This window comes from Diabrotica virgifera, chromosome 7 (genome assembly GCF_917563875.1).
Source record: "Diabrotica virgifera virgifera chromosome 7, PGI_DIABVI_V3a".
Lineage (NCBI taxonomy): Eukaryota > Metazoa > Arthropoda > Insecta > Coleoptera > Chrysomelidae > Diabrotica > Diabrotica virgifera.
In genome coordinates this window covers 27,138,709-27,159,889 of record NC_065449.1, presented here as the reverse complement: position 1 = coordinate 27,159,889, position 21,181 = coordinate 27,138,709, and the positions used below count along the sequence as shown (strand labels likewise).

Below are 21,181 nucleotides of genomic sequence, written 5' to 3'. Positions count from 1 at the left end.
ACGATAATCATATTGGTACTAGATGCTAGATTACATAATCGTTGGCCATTGTCGTTAGTTTTTTCGTGTATTGTGTGCTTACCTGCTACTTGGTTAATGTAGTCTTCCTTACCTATTTGGGCATTAAAATCTCCCATTACCAGTATTGTGTCTTCTCTAGGTAACTTCTCCATTTCTCGTTCGAGTTCCTCATACAATTTGTCTTTTTCCTCCGCAGTAGCACTTTCAGTTGGGGCATATACGTTTATGATTGATATATTAAATGGTTTGGCGTTAATTCTCAGGTAAGCCATACGTTCATTTATTGGTTTAAATTGCATAATGTTATTTTTTATTTTTCCCATAATTATGAAAGCAACTCTATATTGACCTTGTTTTTCATGTCCCGAGTACTGTAGTGTGTAGTTTTTTCTATTTATTTCTCCTTGACCTGCCCATCTGATTTCTTGAATCACTGCAATATCAATTTGGTATCTTTCTAGTTCTGAGACGATATCCTGCATTTTTCCTGGTTCAAGCATTGTTCTGATGTTCCACGTACTTATTTTTAGTTGATCACATTTTTTCGGTTTTTTATTATATTTTTTTGTGTTCGTATGTTTTACTTTATCTAATCTGTTCAGGTCGTTTTCCTTTGCCATTTTCGTGTCCGTTTTTTGTGTTGTATCCAATATTTGTTTTTTTATCAGTTTTTTGGCGTGTCCTGCTTTGCCCTTTCCAGTTCATTCTTCTCTTTGTTCCATTTCCATTCAGTCCCGTCAATAATTAATTTTTGATAACCTACTCTAGTGTTCTTACCGTTTTCTTTTTGAAATTTTGCAATTCTCCGTATTTCTTGTTGTATTTTCATCTCTTCTTGCGTTAGATCGTTATTGATATATATTTCCGGCTTTGAATTCCTTAGTTTGTTTTTGTTCTTCATAATTTTTATTTTTTCATTTTTGTTTTTTAGTTTTACAAGACATGTTTTGTCCCCTATTTTATAAGCTTCTTCTATTTCTACTTTAATACCTAATTCTCTTTCCACGAAATCTGCCATAACCTCATTGACTACATTTGGGTTATTTGTATCCATCGGTAGACCCTGGACAATAACATTGTTAGCTTTTCTCTCTTTCTCGAACTTTTCTACCTTCATTTTCACTATCTTTAGTTCCTGTTTCATTTCATCATTTTCTTTTTGTAGTTGTTGGTTACTTTGTTTGAATTCATTTATTTCTTTTCTTAATTCTCGGAGGTCATTTCTATATTCTCGTTGTTCTTCTTTTATTCCTTTTACCTCCGATGTTAAACTTTGTGTTTGATCTGTTAAATTTTGCATCATTTTTAAAAGCTGATCAATTTTGTTTTCATCTTTCTGTTGTTTGGTTGGTGTTCTGGATAGTTTCTTGCTCTTGTTAAAAATATTGTCTGCATCTATCTCTAGACTTCTCTTTTTACTGTCTTCTGAGGTGTAATCATTATCACTATCCACCATTTTTTATGTATTTGTACTCTATATTAAAGCAAGCGATAAGCTCTAGTTCCCCAGTCGACCCGGCGAAGGCTCTAGAACTTCTCAAGCAATAATTGAGTATGACTTTAAATATATTAAAATTCTTTTTACTTCGAAATCTTGTTTACTTAGTTTATTATTAATTGATTGATTTCCTTTCTTGGATTTTTAAAACTTTTTTATCGAAAACATTACTTATGCTAATATAAATAAAAAACTCTAACAAGAAGTAAAACCACTTCTATGTAAATTGGTATATTTATTAAAACTTAAAAATCCCAATGGATTCAATAAAATATGTCCAATTCAGAACGTTTTCAGACCTATCGGTCCATCATCAGTGAATGTGCATACTTGCTAAATAGCCCCAGAACCAAACAATGGTTGAATTTAAAATTCAATTTACATTATTTAAAAATAATATTCAACAGGCTAAACGCCGATGTTACAGGATATTGCCTATGGGAACATGGTGAAACCCTGGTAGGGTTTAATTATTTATCCGCTTTCACTGGTAATCGCTAGTCATCTTTATAAATTTATAAATAATGGTTAACATAGATACATACCTAATTCTAGATACTTTTGATGGACTGAGTCATACTCATCCCACAAGATCGAACGAAATCTGTTCCTTTCCCTGGAAATGGCTAATACTGGGTCTTGTTTATGATTTTCATTTGGGTTTCTGAAATCAAATTAGGTAAAAGTTAAAGCATGCACTTAAGTGTGTGTAATTTTAGTAGGCTAAAAAAGCAACAACGAAGGAATCCGCTCTGCAAACCTATCAACTTCCTATGGGAGACATAATTTCTATTATCAGATCTATCAAACGGACGAAATGGCAGGAACAATACAATAATTCAGACAAAGAAAATTATTACAAAAAAATCCAGCCTACACTTTCCATCAAGACATGGTTTAATCAAGTTTCCAACAGAGGCTTTATCAAAACTATTTGTCGAATAAGAAGTAATCACTGTTTGACTCCAGTCTACGAAAGAGAAATAGGATTTGTAGATAATGATGAATGTTTATGTGGAGAGCTAGCTGATCTACAACATATGCTGTTAGAATGTCCTTTACATTTTATTGAAATATCAAATTTCTATACCAATCTAGTTCAAGTTAATGTATAATTTCCTTTTAATCTTATATACCTTTTACAATCAAACAATCTAGATGTTTATAAAATTTTATACAACCCTGTTAATTGTTTAAAATTAAAGCTCTGAAAAAAAAGAATAAAAAAGATTATAAAAAAAATAATAATAAAATAAAATAAAAAGTTACTAAGAAGATCTAAACCCCCGAGAGGTTGAATCGGGTTTAGGTCTTAGCGTAGTAAAAAAAATATACAAAAAAATACATAAAAAATAAAAGAAAAAAACTAAATAAAAAAAATAAAAAATATAATAAAAAATATAATAAAAAAAAAAATTGTTAAAAAATATATATTAAAAAAAAATAAAAAAAAACAGAGTAAAAAAACTTAGTAGTAGTAATAGTTTTAAATTTAGATTCTAAGCATATATTTTGTAAAAGAGAGAATTCAAAACACATTGACTGGCCAGTTGGTTGCTTAAACCAGTGCCAATAAAATATAAACACACACACATAATTTTAGAAGGAATAATAATTAGTTATGGTAACTGGTGACTGTAAGACAGTAGGAGCATTTGCCAATAAAAGAACATAGTTCTAGAAAATCTAGTGGAAGATAGGGACACATTTAAACCTATGCACTTCACCCAATCTATATAAACAGTACGAACAGCACATTACGATGGCATTTGGTGGGAAGTACCTTCATAAGCTCGTACTAACTGTGCACTAACTAATCAATGAACGTATATCAACCACGAGGCAGAGAGGAAACTTTTTCACGAATCTTATGCGCGTTCACGCACTGACGATCGAGTTAAACATTCATTCTAAGAGGATCTAGAAAGTATGCCCATCACGATACCAAAATATGATATAAATATAGTCTAGGAAATTCTAAAGCTAAAACAGGAAATGAAAATAAGACATACTAGTAAAAAAGGGTTGAATACAACGTCTGGAGTTCCGCAGGGATCGGTGTTGTGGAACATCTGATATTGTGTATAACAGGGTATTAAAGCTAAAGCTTGGTGAATGGATGAAAATAGTCTCTTTTACAGATAATATTCTTCTTTTTCTTCTTCTGGTAGCACTACAACCCGGGGTAGGTCTTGGCTGACTGCAAAACTCTCTTCCATATCAAACAGTCGTCCATGATAGTTGTCCCCAGATATTTTCTCTCCATCGTATTTGTGGGCATCATAAATTCTGCGATCTGGAAGCTTCCTCCCAGATCAACTTCTTCTTCTTTAAGTACCGTGCCCAAGTTTTTAGGCGTGGGTAGCTTCCATAACAATTTGCCGATATCGTTCTCGATCTTGTGCGGCATGTAACAATTGATCTGCTGATAAGCCAGTCCATTGACGAAGGTTTCGGAGCCATGAATATTTCTTTCGACCAATTCCTCTTTTTCCGTCGATCTTTCCATTGAGTATTAACTGCAGCATCCTGTATCTGCTACCTCCCATTATATGCCCCAGATATTCAAGTTTTCTCTTTTTTATCATCTTCATCTTTTTATCATCTGCTACCTCCCATTATATGCCCCAGATATTCAAGTTTTCTCTTTTTTATCATCTTCATTAAGTCACCTTCGCCTTGACCTACTCTGTTTAAGACTTCTCTGTTTGAAATGCGTTGAACCCAAGATATTCTGAGCATTCTACGATACGACCACATCTCAAAGGCTTCTAATTTGTTCATCGTGTTAACCTTCATGATCCAAGTTTCACATCCATATAGTAATACAGGCTACACAAAACATTTTAGGAACTTGATTCTTAGTTGTAAGTTCAGCTGAGAGTTACTCAGAATAGATCTAAGTTTCATAAATGCTCCTCTTGCAATTTCTATAGGAGTTTTAATTTCTTCATCCGGATTTAGTGTCTCGTTTATCCAATATCCTAGGTATTTAAAATGGTTAACTTTTATTATTGATTCATTACTGACAATTAGTTGCATAAGGCCGACGTCTTGTTTACTAACCACAAGTAACTTTGTCTTTGTTGCATTTATGTTAAGTCCTGTATTGGAACATTCTCTAGTGACTCGATCTATAAGGAATTAAAGATCTTCGATATTTTCAGCCATGATCGCGGTGTCGTCTGCATATCTGATGTTGTTAATAGTTTCTCCCCCGATTCGAACTCCACATTGTCCTTCCAAGGCTTCATTAAAAATTATTTCTGAGTATACGTTAAACAAAGTTGGGGATAACACACAAGCCTGTCTGACACCTCTTTGAGTGCAAATTTTGTCTGTTTCTTTGCCGTCTACCAGAATAGAAGCTTATTGATTCCAATATAGATGTTGTAAGAGTCTCAGATCTTTATCATCTATTCCAATCATTTCTAGATATTCAAACAACCTATCATGTTGAACTCTATCAAACGCCTTCTCAAAATCTATAAAGCAGACGTAAATTGGTTTCTGTACTTCCCATGATCGTTGAAATAATGTTAACATTGAGAACAAAGCTTCCTTTGTTCCCAATATTTCTCTGAAACCGAATTGTTTGTTTCCCATTGTCTCTTCACATTTCTGCTTGATTTTATGTATTAAGAATTATCTTAAGAAGTAGCTTGAGAGAGTGGCTCATGAGACTAATTAGTCTAAAGTCTTTACATGATGATGTATTAGGTTTTTTTGGGAGTGGAATAAATGTACACTCTAACCATATCTGTGGCATCATTCCAGTCTCGTATATATGGTTATAAATGTTTGTTAGTTGTGAGACATTGTCGTCATCCAGAAGTTTGAGCCAGTCTGATGGTATTTGGTCAGGGCCTGGAGATTTCCCATTTTTGCTCTGTTTGATGGCTTTCTCTACTTCCGCTTTTAAAATACTAGGACCAGTATTCGTATACGTTGTGATGTTAAGTGGTGGCCTCGTATCCAGGAAGAGCTCTTTTATATAGTTAGTCCATTCTTTCTTTTTTTCATCCAAGTCAAGAATTATTTTACCTTTGGAGTTTCTCATAAAGTGAGGAGTTCTTTTTCTCTGAGTGTAGGTAATTTCTTTAAGCTTCTTATGTATATTAAACTCGTCATGTTTTCTTTGTAGTTCTTCCATTTCACATCTTTGTTCCATCCAGTCCTCTTTTGCTCGCTTAACCTCGTGTCTTATTTGTCGATATATCTCTCTATACCGAATCTGGTTTTTGTTTTTCCAATTTCTTCTTTGTTGAATAAGGTCTAGTATTTTATCGGTCATCCAATCCTTTTTCTTTATTGGGTCTTTTTCTGGTTTCAAAACTTCGTTTGCTATGGTGACCATGGCGGAATTCATGATATCTAGATTTTGACCGATATTTTCTTGTTCAGATCTTTCCAACTGTTTTTTAATCTCACGATTTATCTTATTTCCGAACTCATCTGCTATTACGGCATTTCTTAGAAGTCGAGTATTAGGTTTCTTCTGCGTTGTGGGGGGCTTTTATTCTTTTTAGTTTTAGTTTGAATCCAGCACAGAGCAGATTATGGTTAGTTGCTGCGTCTGCACTTGGGTATGTTTTTGCAGATGTAATACTGTTCCTAAACCTTCTATTAATGATAATGTAGTCAATTTGATTTCTGACAATCTTTCCCTCTTGATCAGCTGGCAAGGCGGTTATTCAGCAGCCCATCTTAGACGCTGAGATTTAATTTCTTGGACTAAGTCGCTCGCCCTATCATCTGCTTGACCTCAGCATTTATTCTCATTCGGTATTAGCAACCAAAATTAGGGGTGTGATAAGGTCCAAAGGTTCTTCTGAGGATTTTTCTCTCATAACATCTAAGCTTTCTCTCAATTGATTTGGTCAGAGTCCACGTCTCACACCCATACATGAGCACCGGCCTAATCACTGTTTTATATATTCTGATCTTTGATGCTCGTGTTAGGCTATTAGATTTAACAGTATTGTGGAGACTATACATACATCTATTTGCTGCCTGAATTCTCCCTTTATTATCTTCCCTGATATCGTTATATGGGTCTATCGTAACATTTTGCCCTATTCTATCTCCGTACTTTTTGTCTGTTGATGCACATTTATTTGGTTTTCTTTTTATTTACCCTTAAACCAGTTTTCTTTGCCTCTACCTCCAATTTATTGAAAGTCTTCTTTCAATGCCTGTTATGAAAACTGAAAATTTGGCTCGGAATCGAACAGATACACATGGAAAAATTTACAGATGATCTGGCTATCGTAATAGAAAGTAGTACAAATTAGGTCATCATAGAAAGGGGAAACAAGGCTCTAAATAAATAAATTGGTATTAGCGGCGGAGAAGACAAAGATAGATATACTAAAAGGAAAGAGAAAGATGTATTGTATCAAGCTCAAAAGAAGAAATTGAAAATGTATTGAAAAAAGAGGCGAGGTACCTGGAGGTTCAACTCGATGCCAGATTTAATTTTACAAAATATACAGAGGGTTGTTAAGAGAGATGAGGAGAAAACCACCGTTTTAACAAAGATAATGCCAATTAGAGGTGGCCCAATTCGTATAGAAGAAAGATGTATTTGGAAGTAGTACACTCTACAGTTCTATATCCGTTCCCAGTCTGGGAGGAAGTACTAAAGAAAAAAAAAAGTACATGCAAATAATGATAAGGGCGCAAAAACAATTACTAAGGGTGGTAAGATTGTAGCAATCCAAAACAAATGGTACAGGAGAGGGTGACTGTGTTCAATGAACGAAGGGGAGATATAAGAGATATCAGAGAGGAAAGCAGAAAAATGGTGAGGCAGTGGTACAGAGAGTGGCTAGAAAAAATATCTCAAGCCCATTCAACGAGGACGCTTATTTCCAACATAGAACTCTGGATAGTCCACCAAATTTAGTTATGTCAACTTTTACATTCCACAATTCTTGACAGACCATTGGTCTTTTAGGCCCTATACTTATAAAATAAAAGACAATTCAGCCAGAAAGGGAAATATGTGGTAAAAATAAGACGGAATTACCACACCTGAAAATAATATAATAAATAAAGTTGTAGCCAGCAGTACAAAATTTGTACCTTTTGATATTTTTAATATGGGTTATTGTTTCTTAATATGAAATATACTTACCCAGTTCTCACGAAGTTTGCTATGTAGATAAGAAATGATTCAGACAAGGCTAGTTCAGACTTAGTATAGTTCTTAGAGAAGTGATTAAAACCATCTACAAGGGGTGCTCCAAAAATATACGGCAACTCTTCTCCATGAACAGTTCCCATTCTCTGCAATAAAATAAATTATTTCTAGTAAAGTCCTCTATCTAGTAAAGTCCTCTATAAAAGGTACATATTTATTAAACATCCCTTAAAGGGCTACACCACAATCACAGTACGCTTTCGATCCGAACAGATCATCATCAGTGCTGAGACAGAATTATAACATGCTGAGCCACCAAAATATGGGTAAAAACTCTTTAAAAGTAGTACAATTATGAAAAATTTACATTGTTATGTGTATGTATAAGCGGGGATCCTACAGCTTCTGCCGCTTCCCGCATTTAGATCGCCATTTTTTTCTATCTCTCCAGCTGTTTCCATCAATGGCTCTGTCTTTCATGGTTTCCATAACACCTTGTATCCACGACTTGGTTGGTCTTCCGCGTTTCCTTCTAATACCGGGATTATATTCGATAGCTTTTTTTGACCATCTGTTGTGGTCCATCCATCCGCTGCACGTGTCCATAACATATTAACTGGTAGTGGCCTAAGTGTCCTTTATTTGCTTTCTTCTATATTCGTCGTCTCTTGTGCTTATATATTGTAAAAGCCGGAGATACGGGATGCAGCCAGAAAGAAGTTTGTTAACGAAAAAGTCTTCTTCTTCTTCTTTTTCTTCTTCTTGTAATAGGACTATGTCCTGTTTCTTCTGTTACAGTCTTTGCTGCGATCCGGAGCTCCAACTCTCGTACCATCGTTTTTTGGGTCTTCCTATGGGTCGCTTGGTGTTGGGCTTCTGTGTTTTCGCCCAATGCGCATTACGTTCAAGGTCCATTCGATTTACGTGGTCTCTCCACATGCGTCGTCGCGCTCTTGTCCATCTCACTACGTCTTGAACGCCTAGCTCTCTCAATGTGTCTTCGTTTCGTATTCTATCTCTGAGTGTGATACCTCATGGATCTTAGGGTTTTCATCTCTGTTGTTCTCATTATTTGTTTGGTCTTTGTTGTCTCGGCCCTTGTCTCAGCTGCGTATGTCAGTACGGGTCTAACACATGTCTTATAAATGCGGACTTTGCTTTCGGTGCTCATATATTTATTCCGCTAGATTATATCCCCCAGGAAACCAGATATTCTCGCTGCTTTCGTTGCCTGCTGTTTTGATTCTTACCACAGATGCCTGTCGCTAGATATTTCCACACCTAAGTATCTACAATCCATTACCTGTTCGAATGTATGGTCGTCCACTACTAATTTACATCTAATTGAGTTCCTGGATATTACCATCGATTGGGTTTTCTCTTTGGATAGTGTCAGGTTATACTTTTCGGCGGTTATTTTGAATTTTTTTAGTAGGCGTTGTAAGTCATCTTCGTTGTCGGCTATTAAGATTGCATCATCTGCGTAGCAAAGCATTCTCATGGTTCGGTTACCCATTTTGTATCCCTGATTCATTATGTTAACACTACCTATTGAAATCACAGACAATATAAACGAAGCATGGGAAAAAATAAAAAATCATATAACTAGTAGTGCAAAAGAAGCCATTGGAGAAAGAACAATTGACTTAAACAGCGGCAGAAACCAAAAACCATGGTTCACACAGGAAGTCAAAGATTTAGCAAAAGAGACGAAAGATGCATCTTCTTCTTTGCCCTTTAATTCGTCCAATTCTGAACATAGGCTTCCCCCAGTTTCCTCCATTCGCTTCTGTTTAGTGCTTTCTGTTTCCAGTGCGTTCCTCCTATATTTTTAATGTCGTCTCCCCATCTCATCTGGGGTCGTCCTCTTGCTCTCTTTCCTGTCCATGGTCTCCATTGTTGTATCGTGCTATTCCACCTATTGTCCGTTTGTCTAGCGTTATGACCTGCGAAGCTCCATTTTAGCCTGGTTATATGTTGACCTGCGTCTTTGACTTTTGTTCTATTTCTGACCCAGTTGTTTTGCTTTTTGTCTGTCAATTTTACTCCTAACATTGCTCTCTCCATGGCTCTTTGTGTCTTTATTATTTTATCCATGTTTGCCTTGGTCAAGGTCCATGTTTGGCATGCGTATGTGAGAATTGGGAGTATGCACTGGTCAAACACTCTTGTTTTTAAGTATTGTTGTATTTTTTTATTCTTTAGGACCCATTTTAATTTTCCAAATCCTGCCCAGGCTAATCTGACCCTTCTTTTTACCTCCGCTGTTTGGTTTTCCTTATTTATTTTTATAATCTGTCCCAAATATATATAATCATTAAACGCTTCTATTGTGGTGTCGTTTAGTATTACGTTTCTATTGTCTTGTGTGTTTGTCATTGTTTTTGTTTTGGCAAAATTCATTTTTAGACCTATTTGTTCGAATTCATTTGCTAGTTCGGTTAGCATGGTTTGTAGTTCTTCAAAACTTGATGCTATGACTACTACATCGTCTGCATATCTTAGGTGGTTTAGTTTCTTTCCATTTATGTTTATTCCCATGTTTGTCCATTCCATTGTTTTGAAAACATCTTCCAGTGCTAATGTAAATAGTTTAGGAGAAATAACATCTCCCTGTCGCACTCCTCTGTTAATTGGTATGGATTTTGTGGTTTCTTCCAATTGTACTGTCATTGTTGCTTTCTTATATATATTATGTATTAGCATTCTGTATCTGGAATCTATTCGACAGTTGTTTATAGCTTTTTCTATTGCCCACATTTCCACGCTGTCAAATGCTTTTTCGTAGTCAACGAACGCTAAGTGCAGATCTATATGGTATTCGTTAGCTTTTTCTATTAGTGTCCTAATTGTTAGAAGATGGTCAGTGGTGCTATATCCCTTTCGGAATCCTGCCTGCTCTACGGGTTGATACGAGTCCAATTTGTGTGTTAGTCTGTTGTTGATAATCCTCATGAATAGTTTATACGTTTGCGACAGCAGTGAGATGGGTCTGTAATTTTTTATGTCCTTTCTGTCGCCTTTCTTAAATAGCAGGATTGTAAGACTTTCGTTCCATTCGTCGGGTATTTCTCCTTTATGTAGACACTGATTAAACAGATTTCTTAATGTTTGTAAGATTTCTTCTTTCCCTTCTTTCAACATTTCAGCAAGGATTCCATCTGGTCCTGGTGCTTTGTTGTTCTTTAATTGTGATAGTGCTGCTTCTATTTCATAATTTTCTATTTTTGGTAGTGTTTCTGAGTTTACATTCGTGATTGTTTTCTTGATATATTCCTGAGTGTTGAAGTTTGCGTCTTTCTTTGAGGTGTATAGTTCTTTATAAAACCTTTCTACTTCTTCTGATATCTTATCTTTTCTCCTCTCTTCCCGTCCTGTTTCATCCTTTATTGAAATGAGTAGTGGTTTCCCTAAATTTGGTCGTAAGCATTTTAGGCCCTTATTTCTCTCAATTACTTTCTCGATTTCATTTTCAGTGTGTTTTCTTAGATCCTCTCTGGTTTTTCTTCTAATAAGTTTGTTTAGTTCTACGTATTCTACTGTTTCTTTTGTTTTCGCTTATTAGTTTTCGTCTACTTTCCATTAATTTAACTGTCCCGCTACTTAATCTATTTTCTTTTGTTGTTAGTTTTTTGGCAGTTTTCATTCCCGCTTCCAAGAGTTTTTCTTTCATTTCTTCATTGATCTTATTAATTTCTGACTCTTCCTTTGCTACTTGTTGATTATAGTTTTCCCTTAAAGTCTGTCTATATTCTTCTGCGTTTTGTCTTATTCTGCTATGGTCAATAGCCGTTGGTTTTCTTCTAGATTTCTGCGTCGCTAGTTTGCTTATTTCTATTTTGGCTCGTAGTATGCGGTGGTCGCTGCCAGTTGAGAATTTATTAAGTGCAGTTACGTCTTCGAAGATTTGTTTATTTTGGCAGAGGAAGTAGTCTATTTCATTTTTTGTCACCCCATTTGGGGAGACCCATGTCCATTTTCGGTTTGGCTTCTCATTAAAGTATGTATTTATTGCATGAAGGTTTTGTTGTTCCAAATATTCTAGTAGTCTTTTGCCCCTAATATTCCTTGATCCAAGTCCGTAGTTTCCTATTTTGTTTTCTGAGTCTTCCATTTTCTTTCCGATTTTTGCGTTAAAATCTCCCATAACGATTGTTGTTTTAAGTTCGACATTGCTAGTTTGGGGAAAATAGCCATAAAACACCACGCTGGCCAGGCGGGTTGGTGAGTTGTAGGGATCACATTTTCTTGACTCCCTGTCTTTCCCTGTTCTACATGAAAGATGCATACGTAAGATATATTAACAATAGGACCCCAGAAGAGTATCAAAGATATAAATCAGAACGAAATAGAACAACTAACAGAATCAAAGATCTAAAACAAATATATTGGGAAAAATTCTCAAATGACATGGAACATGATTTACGAGGAGGTCAAAGGAAGGTATGGAACATGTTGAGGAAAAGGAAGAAGCCGGTTACCGAAGAATTACAAATTAACGCAATAGAACCAGAAGAATGCGTAACTCATTTCGAGAATTTATACAAAGACGATAACGACGATAATAATGAAGTACAAAGAAATGACCTACAATACATTCACCAAGAAGAAACAGAGAATGACAACATAACCCAAGAAGAAGTAAACGAAGCAATCAAAAGATCAAAAAATAGAAAATCACCAGGTCCGGTATATACCGGACAAATAATATACCAAATGAATTAATTAAATACGGAGGTACAAAAATAATAGAAGAGATAACAACATTATTCCAAAAAATTGTAAACAACATGACAGTACCAGAGGAATGGAGAGAGAGTATAACAATACCCATCTACAAGAAAGGCGTAAAGACAGATCCTACGAATTACCGAGGAATTACACTACTCAATTCTTCATCAAAACTATTGACAAAAATTCTATCCCAAAAAATATATAAGAAAGCCGGTGTATCGGAAGAACAACAGGGTTTTCGCCCAAACAGATCTACAATAGACGCTATTTTCATAATGCGACAATTAGTTGAGAAATCAATAGAATTCGACAAGCCCATGTTCACATGCTTTGTAGATCTGAAACAAGCATTCGACAGAGTACGATTAAAGGACGTGCTCACTATCCTTGAAAAGAAAAACATAGGTCAGAGGTATAGAAACATAATCAAAGAGCTCAATAGATCCAACAAAACACGAATTAAAACCACACACGGGCTTACGGAAGAAATCAAAATCAATGCAGGCATTAAACAAGGGGACAGCCTCAGTCCATGCCTGTTTAATTTAATAATGGATGAAGTTATAGGTAGTGTTAACGAAAAGTCTTGGATTTAAATTATTGTTTATTATTTTTATTTCAATTATTTTAATTGTATAAAAGTAGTAACCTTTGCATCTGGGTGAATTCATTGAATCGCGATGCTTTCCCTTAAATAGGCAGGATTTGTTGATTTGTTTTAGAGTTGTGGCTGCATAGCTCCACTGAGGATGCATAGATGCTGAAATAGCTAACTGGAGATGGTGGTCCAACTCTGAATCAAAGAAAACAAAAACTGCCTTTATCTTTGTCTAGTTTCTATTCTTTACGAAATCTTATGTACTCTATCTGCTTTTCTTCTAATTTCAATATTAGGCTCTTGAGTTAGTTCTGCTATTAGTTCTGCTCTTGATATACGACAAGCTCTTCTCAAGTAGTCCATTTCAACCGTGTTAACTTTTTTCTTTCCTTTTGCTGTTATTTGCCAACATTCTGCTCCATATGTAAGAATGGGCTCTACAATTATTTTGTAGATTGTCATTTTAGTTTTCACAGTAGCTCTGTTGGACCAAAGTATCGAATTCAGTAGTTAAACACTCTTTCTGCCTTGTTGCACTCTATAATCGATATCATGTTCCTTTGTTCCTTTACTGCAGATAATACTTCCCAACTATTTGTATTCATAGCACCTTTTCATTTGTCTAATTACCACATCCGGGTCTTCGTCTTCACTGCCTATTCGGATAATATTCTGTTTTTGACATATTCATACTCATCCCCCATTTTTCGTATTCATCTTTGAGCTTTATAAGCATATAATCTGATCTTGATGTTAAGATCAGAATATGTTTGTTAAGCTTCAAATCCCATTCCCGCACATTTTTGTCTCCACTGGTGCAGTACTTCTTGGATATATGTTTTGAATAGGGTAGGAGAAAGACAGCATCCTTGTCTCATACCTTTTGTTACTGTAAATAACCTTGAGCAAGTATTTTCTATTTTTACCGTGCTATAGATGTTCAGTAGTGCTTTTAGATATGTTTTACTAAGGTCCGTTTTCGTCAAAACATCAAATAAAAGTTTTAAAGGAACATTGTCATAAGCTTTCCCCAGATTATATAAATACCAGATGCGTAGGGAGGTTTCGAGCTAATTATAAGTGATGGATAAATCTGTTCTAGATATAGCACCAGGTAGCAGAGGAATTCCCACGTGGGTTGCTCACATCCAGAGGATATGTCCTCATATCACGGACGGTAGATACAGTTGTTTTGTTTTCTCTCAAAAAAGATACTGTTTTTCCTCCAAAAAACTTCCACATTTGTCTACATATATTTATCGACTATCAATCACCTGTCAATCACAACTAGTGTTGCCAGGTCCGATTTGTTTTTAATCGGTACATAAGCAAAAACAAATCGGAATTTAGGGTTGTAGATCGGGACAAATAAACAACAATAGCCCAGTAAATGACCGTTTTGGAGTATAATTTTCAGAGTCGATTCCGAATTGCATGAAAATCTGGTTTTAGGTTCTACTTACTGTCTACTTTAAAGTTGAACTTGTACCGTTTGTTGCTTTTACTTGGGGGGTGACAGTTACAGTTACCCTTTCTCGGGGGTAAAAGAACGCGCGTTTAATGTAAGTCCCAAAATGGATCCACTGACTAACTCTAAAAAACTTTTGTTCTATATAATTTTTAAATTAAGTCGATACTTTTCGAGTAATTTTATCGAAAAAATATTCTTGGCAAAAATGTAGCTTTTAAAAAAGCAAAAAAATTGTATGTTCAGAAAGGCTATAAAACCAGTAAAAGCAAAGTTGTAGCTCATCAAAAATACGTTCTCATTCGTCAAATTCCAAATCCTATTTTTCAACTTGAAATAACCAAAAAATTAAGCAATTTTCGGGCAAAACCTATTAAATTTTTTTAAAGTGTTAAAAACTCTTTAATTTTGTTTTATCTAAAAGTCTCTAGCATTAAAAGTAAGCGATTTATGCTCAAAATAAAGTTGGCTCCTTTTTTTGGTAAAAAAAAATCGTGAAAGTCTCCACCTATTTACCACCACCGCTTTTTACCATTTACTTTATATGTGTATTGTTTATACGATCTGTAAGGTTTACCGGTTGGGAGTGCTTAGTTTTGAAAAAAAAATTGGTTTTATAGTAAAAATATGGTCTAAAATATTGGAAAAATGCTCTTTTTTCAAAATTATAAAAAAGTATTAGTGATTAGAAAAATCTCGAGTAAAAAATATAGGTTTTGCTTTTATAAATATGATAGATTCATTTTGTTTTTCTGTAAGACAAAAATTGGTTAAAATATGGCTGTTCATATTTTGCATACACTCGTGATTAGTGACTCGTTCAGGCCCTTTCAATTATGTAAAAAATATATAAGTAAATTGTTTGTAAAGCGGTAACGATTAATTTCATTTGGAGTGCTAAGTAGGGGGAGACTTTCACGATTTTTTTACCAAAAAAAAAAGGAGTCAACTTGATTTTGAGCAACTCACTTAGTTTTGATGTTAGAGACTTTTTTAGACATGAAAATAAAGCTTTATTAAAAATGTTTTCATTGGTTTTTTCCGAAAAGTGCTTCATTTCTTTGTTATTTCACGTTGAAATATTTGATTGGGAATTTGACGAATAAGAACGTATTTTTCATGTGCTAAAACTTTGCTTTTGCTGGGTTTATAGACTTTACGAGTTCACAATTTTTTTCATTTTCTTATATTATGCTACATTTTTGCTAAGAATATTTTTTTCGATCAAATACTTACTTTTTGGGTTATTTGTGAAAATCTCCTGAAAACGTGATTTTTTTTTCGAAAAATACACATTTCCAATCGTAAATAACTCGAAAAGTATTAACTAAGTTAAAATTCTATAGAACTAAAATTGCTTAGAACTAGTCAATTTTTCCATCTCCGGACTTATTTTAAACGCGTGGTTTTTCGCCCCCCAACTAGGGGTGACTGCCATCCCCCGAGTAAAAGCAACCAACGGCACAAGTCGTCCAAATTTTCATGCAATTCGGAGTTGATCCTGAAAATTACACGGTATCGCCGTATTTCCCGTTCATTTACTGGACTACAAGGTGTTTCTATAATCTGTATTTAATCCTACATAATAATAATAATAATCGGACGAAATTACAAAAAAAAATCGTAGATTAAGTAAATTATTTATTTTTTATTAAAATTATATTTTTCATTCGATTTTACCGCTTTTAGGAGTGTCTTGTTTTTATAACATAGTTATAAAATTCACTGCAAGTTCTCCTGAAATTGGTTTTCGTGGATGAAAATGGGGACATTTAGTGTCCCGATCAGGTACAAATCGGTGCGCGTCCCCAGACCCCTGAAAATCGAGACGTCCCGCGCAAATCGGGACACCTGGTAACGCTAATCACAACGGACTTGTACCGACCATTCCTTGTATCGACGACAATCAGTTGCCTTACCGGAGACCTGAAGATGCATAGCAAACTGTAGTATGCGAAACCGGTCGTCGAAAGTAATATTAAACCGATTGTGAGTAAGTCAACACTTTTATTTCTCTTAACCAAATTTTATTTAGTCCAAGTTTTTTACTATTCTCATGCAAATAAGTTATATCCGCAACATGTGAGTAGTTTTATTTTCCACAAAGTCTGAGTGTGTGAACTATAGTGGAGGTTAACAATGTGTACACACATACACTTTGTTTTGTGTAATGAAACTACAATGGAACTTGTCATGCAAATGAAACATGTTTTATTGTGGTCAACATTCCCATTCGGGATGCTTTTAGTCCCTTTGATCACTTTGCTAGAGATAATCGTCAATTAAACCTGGCAGATAATATTCCAAAACTCGATTAAACCAAAAAACAGGCAAATATTGGAAACGTTTAGGAAAAATACGAGACCACGTAATTGTTAATACTGTTTACTGTTGTGCCTTTACTAACAGTATTTATAAATTTTGATGAAATATATTGCTCACTTAGCAATAGGTACAGATACGAAAGTACTAAAAAGTACTAAAGTAGTTACTAGGAAATAGTTTCAATAGTTTTAACTCTGAGTTCTCCGCTTATTCATTTAGCGTATGGCATTTCGACACAGATTACAATAAACAATAAGCAAGTTAAATTAAATTAACTCTATATAGAAAACTTAATCAAAACTAATTTATAAGCAAATATCATGATTGTTTATGTTGTTAATCGACTCGGACATCTCGGAAAGGCAATATTGGGATCTGCCCTCATAAGCCCGCTGATGGCACTCTTCTGGTATGTGCTTGATGGACTTTGACTTCGACTTTGACTGTTGACTTTGACTTTGACTTTGACTTTTGAATTTGACTTTTGACTTTGACTTTTAGCTTTGACTTCGCCACAGCTGCATGATGGAGATGGTAGGTTACCCCACCTGTGCAACATATACCTACGCACTTCGACCAAGTTGAGTTCTGATGAATTTAAATTTGCACTAGATATTACGTATTAAGCCAAATCCAGGAGGTCTATCTGAGATAATAGATATCCTTACAAATACAAATAGTATTTGGTTGAGCCTCTGAGGTTTCTACCGGAGCTTTTCTGAAGCGCGGTCGACTTTTGATTGTATCTTCTATGTGGGTAGTTATGTATGTAGTTCTATATAGTTATGCTTACTCCAGCGATCGTTCTCATGGTGTTATTTAGCTGGACATTAATCTTTTGAACGTAAGCATTCTAGCTCCCTAATGTTCCCTATGCTGTGTCACAAAGTTTCTGAATATTACTTCTCCTTTTTTAGCTTCTCGACAACTGTACCTATATGTTTTCTGAAGCTCGCTCTGTCCAAAGACATGTTTAGATATTTTGGGTGTTTATTGTGGTTGAGTCGTGTATTATCATACTGAACTTTAAGTGTTCTTAAGTGTTGTTTAGGTACAACTAGGTTACTTAGTTTTTAGTTAGTTACGGTTTTAGAAGCATTGCGTCAAAGTCTTCAATTTTGAAAGTAACTTCCCATAACTTCTAGGCCTTCCGTCAGAATCTCTTCAGCTTCTTCCAGTGATTTTGTTTGTGTTAACAAAGCTCAGTCATCGGCATAGTAAAACTTTGTTGATGTTGTTGCCTACGTATCTACGATTTAAAGGCTAAAAATCAGTAGTGCGAGGACCAATCCTTGTGTCTGACCATTTTTTTTTGTTTTCTGAGGGATGCTTATTAGTTCTGATCCCATAGTTACTTGAAATACTCTGTCGGTGAGCATATTTTATTTTAATCTGGCGGTGAATTTGCTAGGAATAGTGCTTGCGACAATTATAAATAATTCCTTCTCGCTAGACGTGTCGTAAGCTACTAATAGATCTAGCAGAACTCTTGGTCAGTGCAAACTTGATTTGGTCTAAAATCTGCTTGTTCGATTGCAATAAATTTGAGAATTATTGAAGTTATTCTGTTAAAAATTAGTCGTTCAACGTTTTACATTTTGAACGATTTCCGAAGCAGAAATCGAAACATCGACTAAACTTTTTTAAAAGTAACATTGCGGCTTATTCCCAAATTGAATGGTAAATTGCATTAAGATGCTACAAGAAAATAGCTTCAGAACAATATATACAAACAAACCTAATATAATTCTGAAGCTATTTTTTGTGGCATTTGTTATGCCGGTTGCATAATAAATATGTATTATACAGGGTGTTTCATTAATAATTGTCCATATAGTAACTGGAGAAACCTTGGTACAAAATACAAAGATTTAACCTAAAACACTTAAAATGTGGTTCCTTACTGAGTTACAGGGTGTTTTATCTAAAAATTTAAAAATTTTTTTGCTCAGCATTTTAAAACTATTCGACGTATTCTTTTCACACTGGGCAGAAAGTGCGAGTACTAGAGACCCTACTAAATTATGATAAACAAACGTTTCTAGCTACTACCAGAGGCGTACGACAGGGGATGGTGAATGGTTGACCGTTCTCAAATTCTAAGCCACTGGAGGATTTACTATTTTAGTGCCATTTTTAGATTCTCCAATACTTTCTACGTAAATAATATACTCTCCATTGATAACGATAAAGTCATTAGTTTTAGAGATATTTGAAGTTAAATATGAAACGGCACAATTATTGTAAAAATTGCTAAAACACAATCAAAAGTCATGGTAATTCTCGTAGAAGACGAAGTCCCACCAGAGGAGCCTCATCGCAAATTATTCGCAATCCTTTCTTGAATTTTATAAGATTTTCGTAAGTCCGATAAACAAAATTTCTCAGTAACTGAATTAGTGAGAAGAGGAGCCCAAATTTGAAGAGAGATGAGCAAAAATACTATTTTTTATTCCTTTTTGTAATTTTTAAAATCATTTAGTGTGTTTTATAATCAAAATTTAACCCTCACGCACAAGTTGTACGTACAACTTCAGTGAGGAACTGAGTTTATTTTTTCGTGTACAATTTATTTGCTACAAATAAACTCCATTAATATTATATTATTATTATTATGATTAACATTTAAAAATTATTTGTACCTACTACTTTAAAACTATTTGGCGTATCCTTATCATACTGGGCAGAAAGTGTAGGTACTGTACACCCTACTAAATTAAGATAAACTAACGTTTCTAGCTACTACCAGAGGCGTACGACAGGGGATAGTGGCTGATTAACCCTTCCCAAATTCTACGCCACTGACGAAACTGCTATTTTAGTGTAATTTTTTGATTTTGCAATACTTTTTATGTAAATATTATACTCTTCATTCGTAACGATAAAATGATTAGTTTTTGAGATATTTGAAATTAAAAATGAAGCGACACAATACATTAATCAAAATAACCGTTTCATTTTTAATTTCAAAGATCTCGAAAACTAATGACTTTATCGTTACGAATGAAGAGAATATTATTTTCATAGAAAGTATTGGAGAATCCAAAAATTTAAGTAAAATAGCAATTTCGCCAATGGCGTAGAATTTGGAAAGGGTCAACCATTCACTTTCCCCCGTCGTACGCCTCTGGTAATAGCCAGAAACCTTTGCTTAACATATTTAGTAGTAGTTTGTACAGTACCTATACTACCTGCCAAGTATAAAAAGGATACGTCGAATAGTTTTAAAATGCCAAACAAAAATTGTTTTTAAATTTTTAGATAAAACACCCTGTAACTCAGTAAGGAACCACATTTTATTTAAGTGTTTTAGGTTAAATCTTCGTATTTTGTGCTAAGGTTTCTGCAGTTATTATAAATATGGACAATTATTAATGAAACACCCTGTATAAATTAATTATGATTAAGTGTAAATAAATTCAAATAATGAATTAATGAATTAAAATAAGTATTAGAAGACTGTAATAAATTAAAAATAACTGTACCTACAGAAATTCAAGACAAACTAACATAGTGTAAATAGTAAAATCAAAAATAGTAAATCTTCCATCTTCCTTGTACCTCCTCCTCCAAACATCATTTTCACAGATGCCACCGAATATTCCTCTCAGCATCCTTCAATCAAATATAAGCAGAGGGAGTGATCACAGAAGAAATAGCTATTGAAAGCGGTGTTAAACAAGGTTGTATCTTATCTCCTACTTTGTTCCTTATCTTGGTATACTGGATTATGAGGAATGTAACCGATGATCGGACAGGCATTCGATGGAACCTCTTTAATCAGCTTGAAGATCTTGAATTTGCTGACGACGTCTGCCTGTTCACAGAACACAGAACTCACATGCAAACAAAGGTCGATAAGCTAACACAGTACTCTGACATGATTGGTCTCCCGATAAATACAGAGAAAACAAAAATTTAAAAAAAAGATAACCCGCAAATTAATAAAATAAAAATAAAAGACAAAGAAATTGAAGAAGTAGAGAAAGTCACTTATTTGGGATCAATCATGGAAAGAAAAGGATGATGCATGAAAGATATACAAGCAAGAATAACGAAGGCACAATTCGCCTTCAATGCGTTAAATAAAATCTGGCAAACAAGTGGAATAACGGAGTCAACAAAAATCAATGTGTAAAAAGCATATTACTCTACGGAGCAGAAACTTGGAAGCACGACGAAAGCACAACAAAGAGGCTACAGACTTTTGTAAATAGGTCCTTAAGAAAGACCCTAAAAATTTACTGGCCTAATAAAATAACGAATGAAGAACTATGGAAAGAACGAAACAAACCAGTATAATATGTAACAACAATCTTCTTCTTCTTAAAGTGCCGTCTCCTCAATGGAGGTTGGCTACTACAATTGCAAACTCTTCTCTGTCTTCAGCTG

At 34.6% G+C, this 21,181-nt stretch overlaps 1 protein-coding gene across 1 annotated transcript in view; it reads right to left on the bottom strand.

Annotated features, from left to right (window-relative positions):
* The window catches only part of LOC114329334 (neuroligin-4, Y-linked-like), a 470,481-nt gene that overhangs the window by 12,918 nt on the left and 436,382 nt on the right, over positions 1-21,181 (bottom strand). Inside the window, exons 6-7 of the mRNA XM_050656283.1 lie at positions 7,659-7,810; positions 2,065-2,183 (exon numbers count right to left, since the gene is read on the bottom strand). Coding sequence (XP_050512240.1) covers positions 2,065-2,183; positions 7,659-7,810 — 271 coding nt within the window. The remainder of the gene's footprint in view (positions 1-2,064; positions 2,184-7,658; positions 7,811-21,181) is intronic.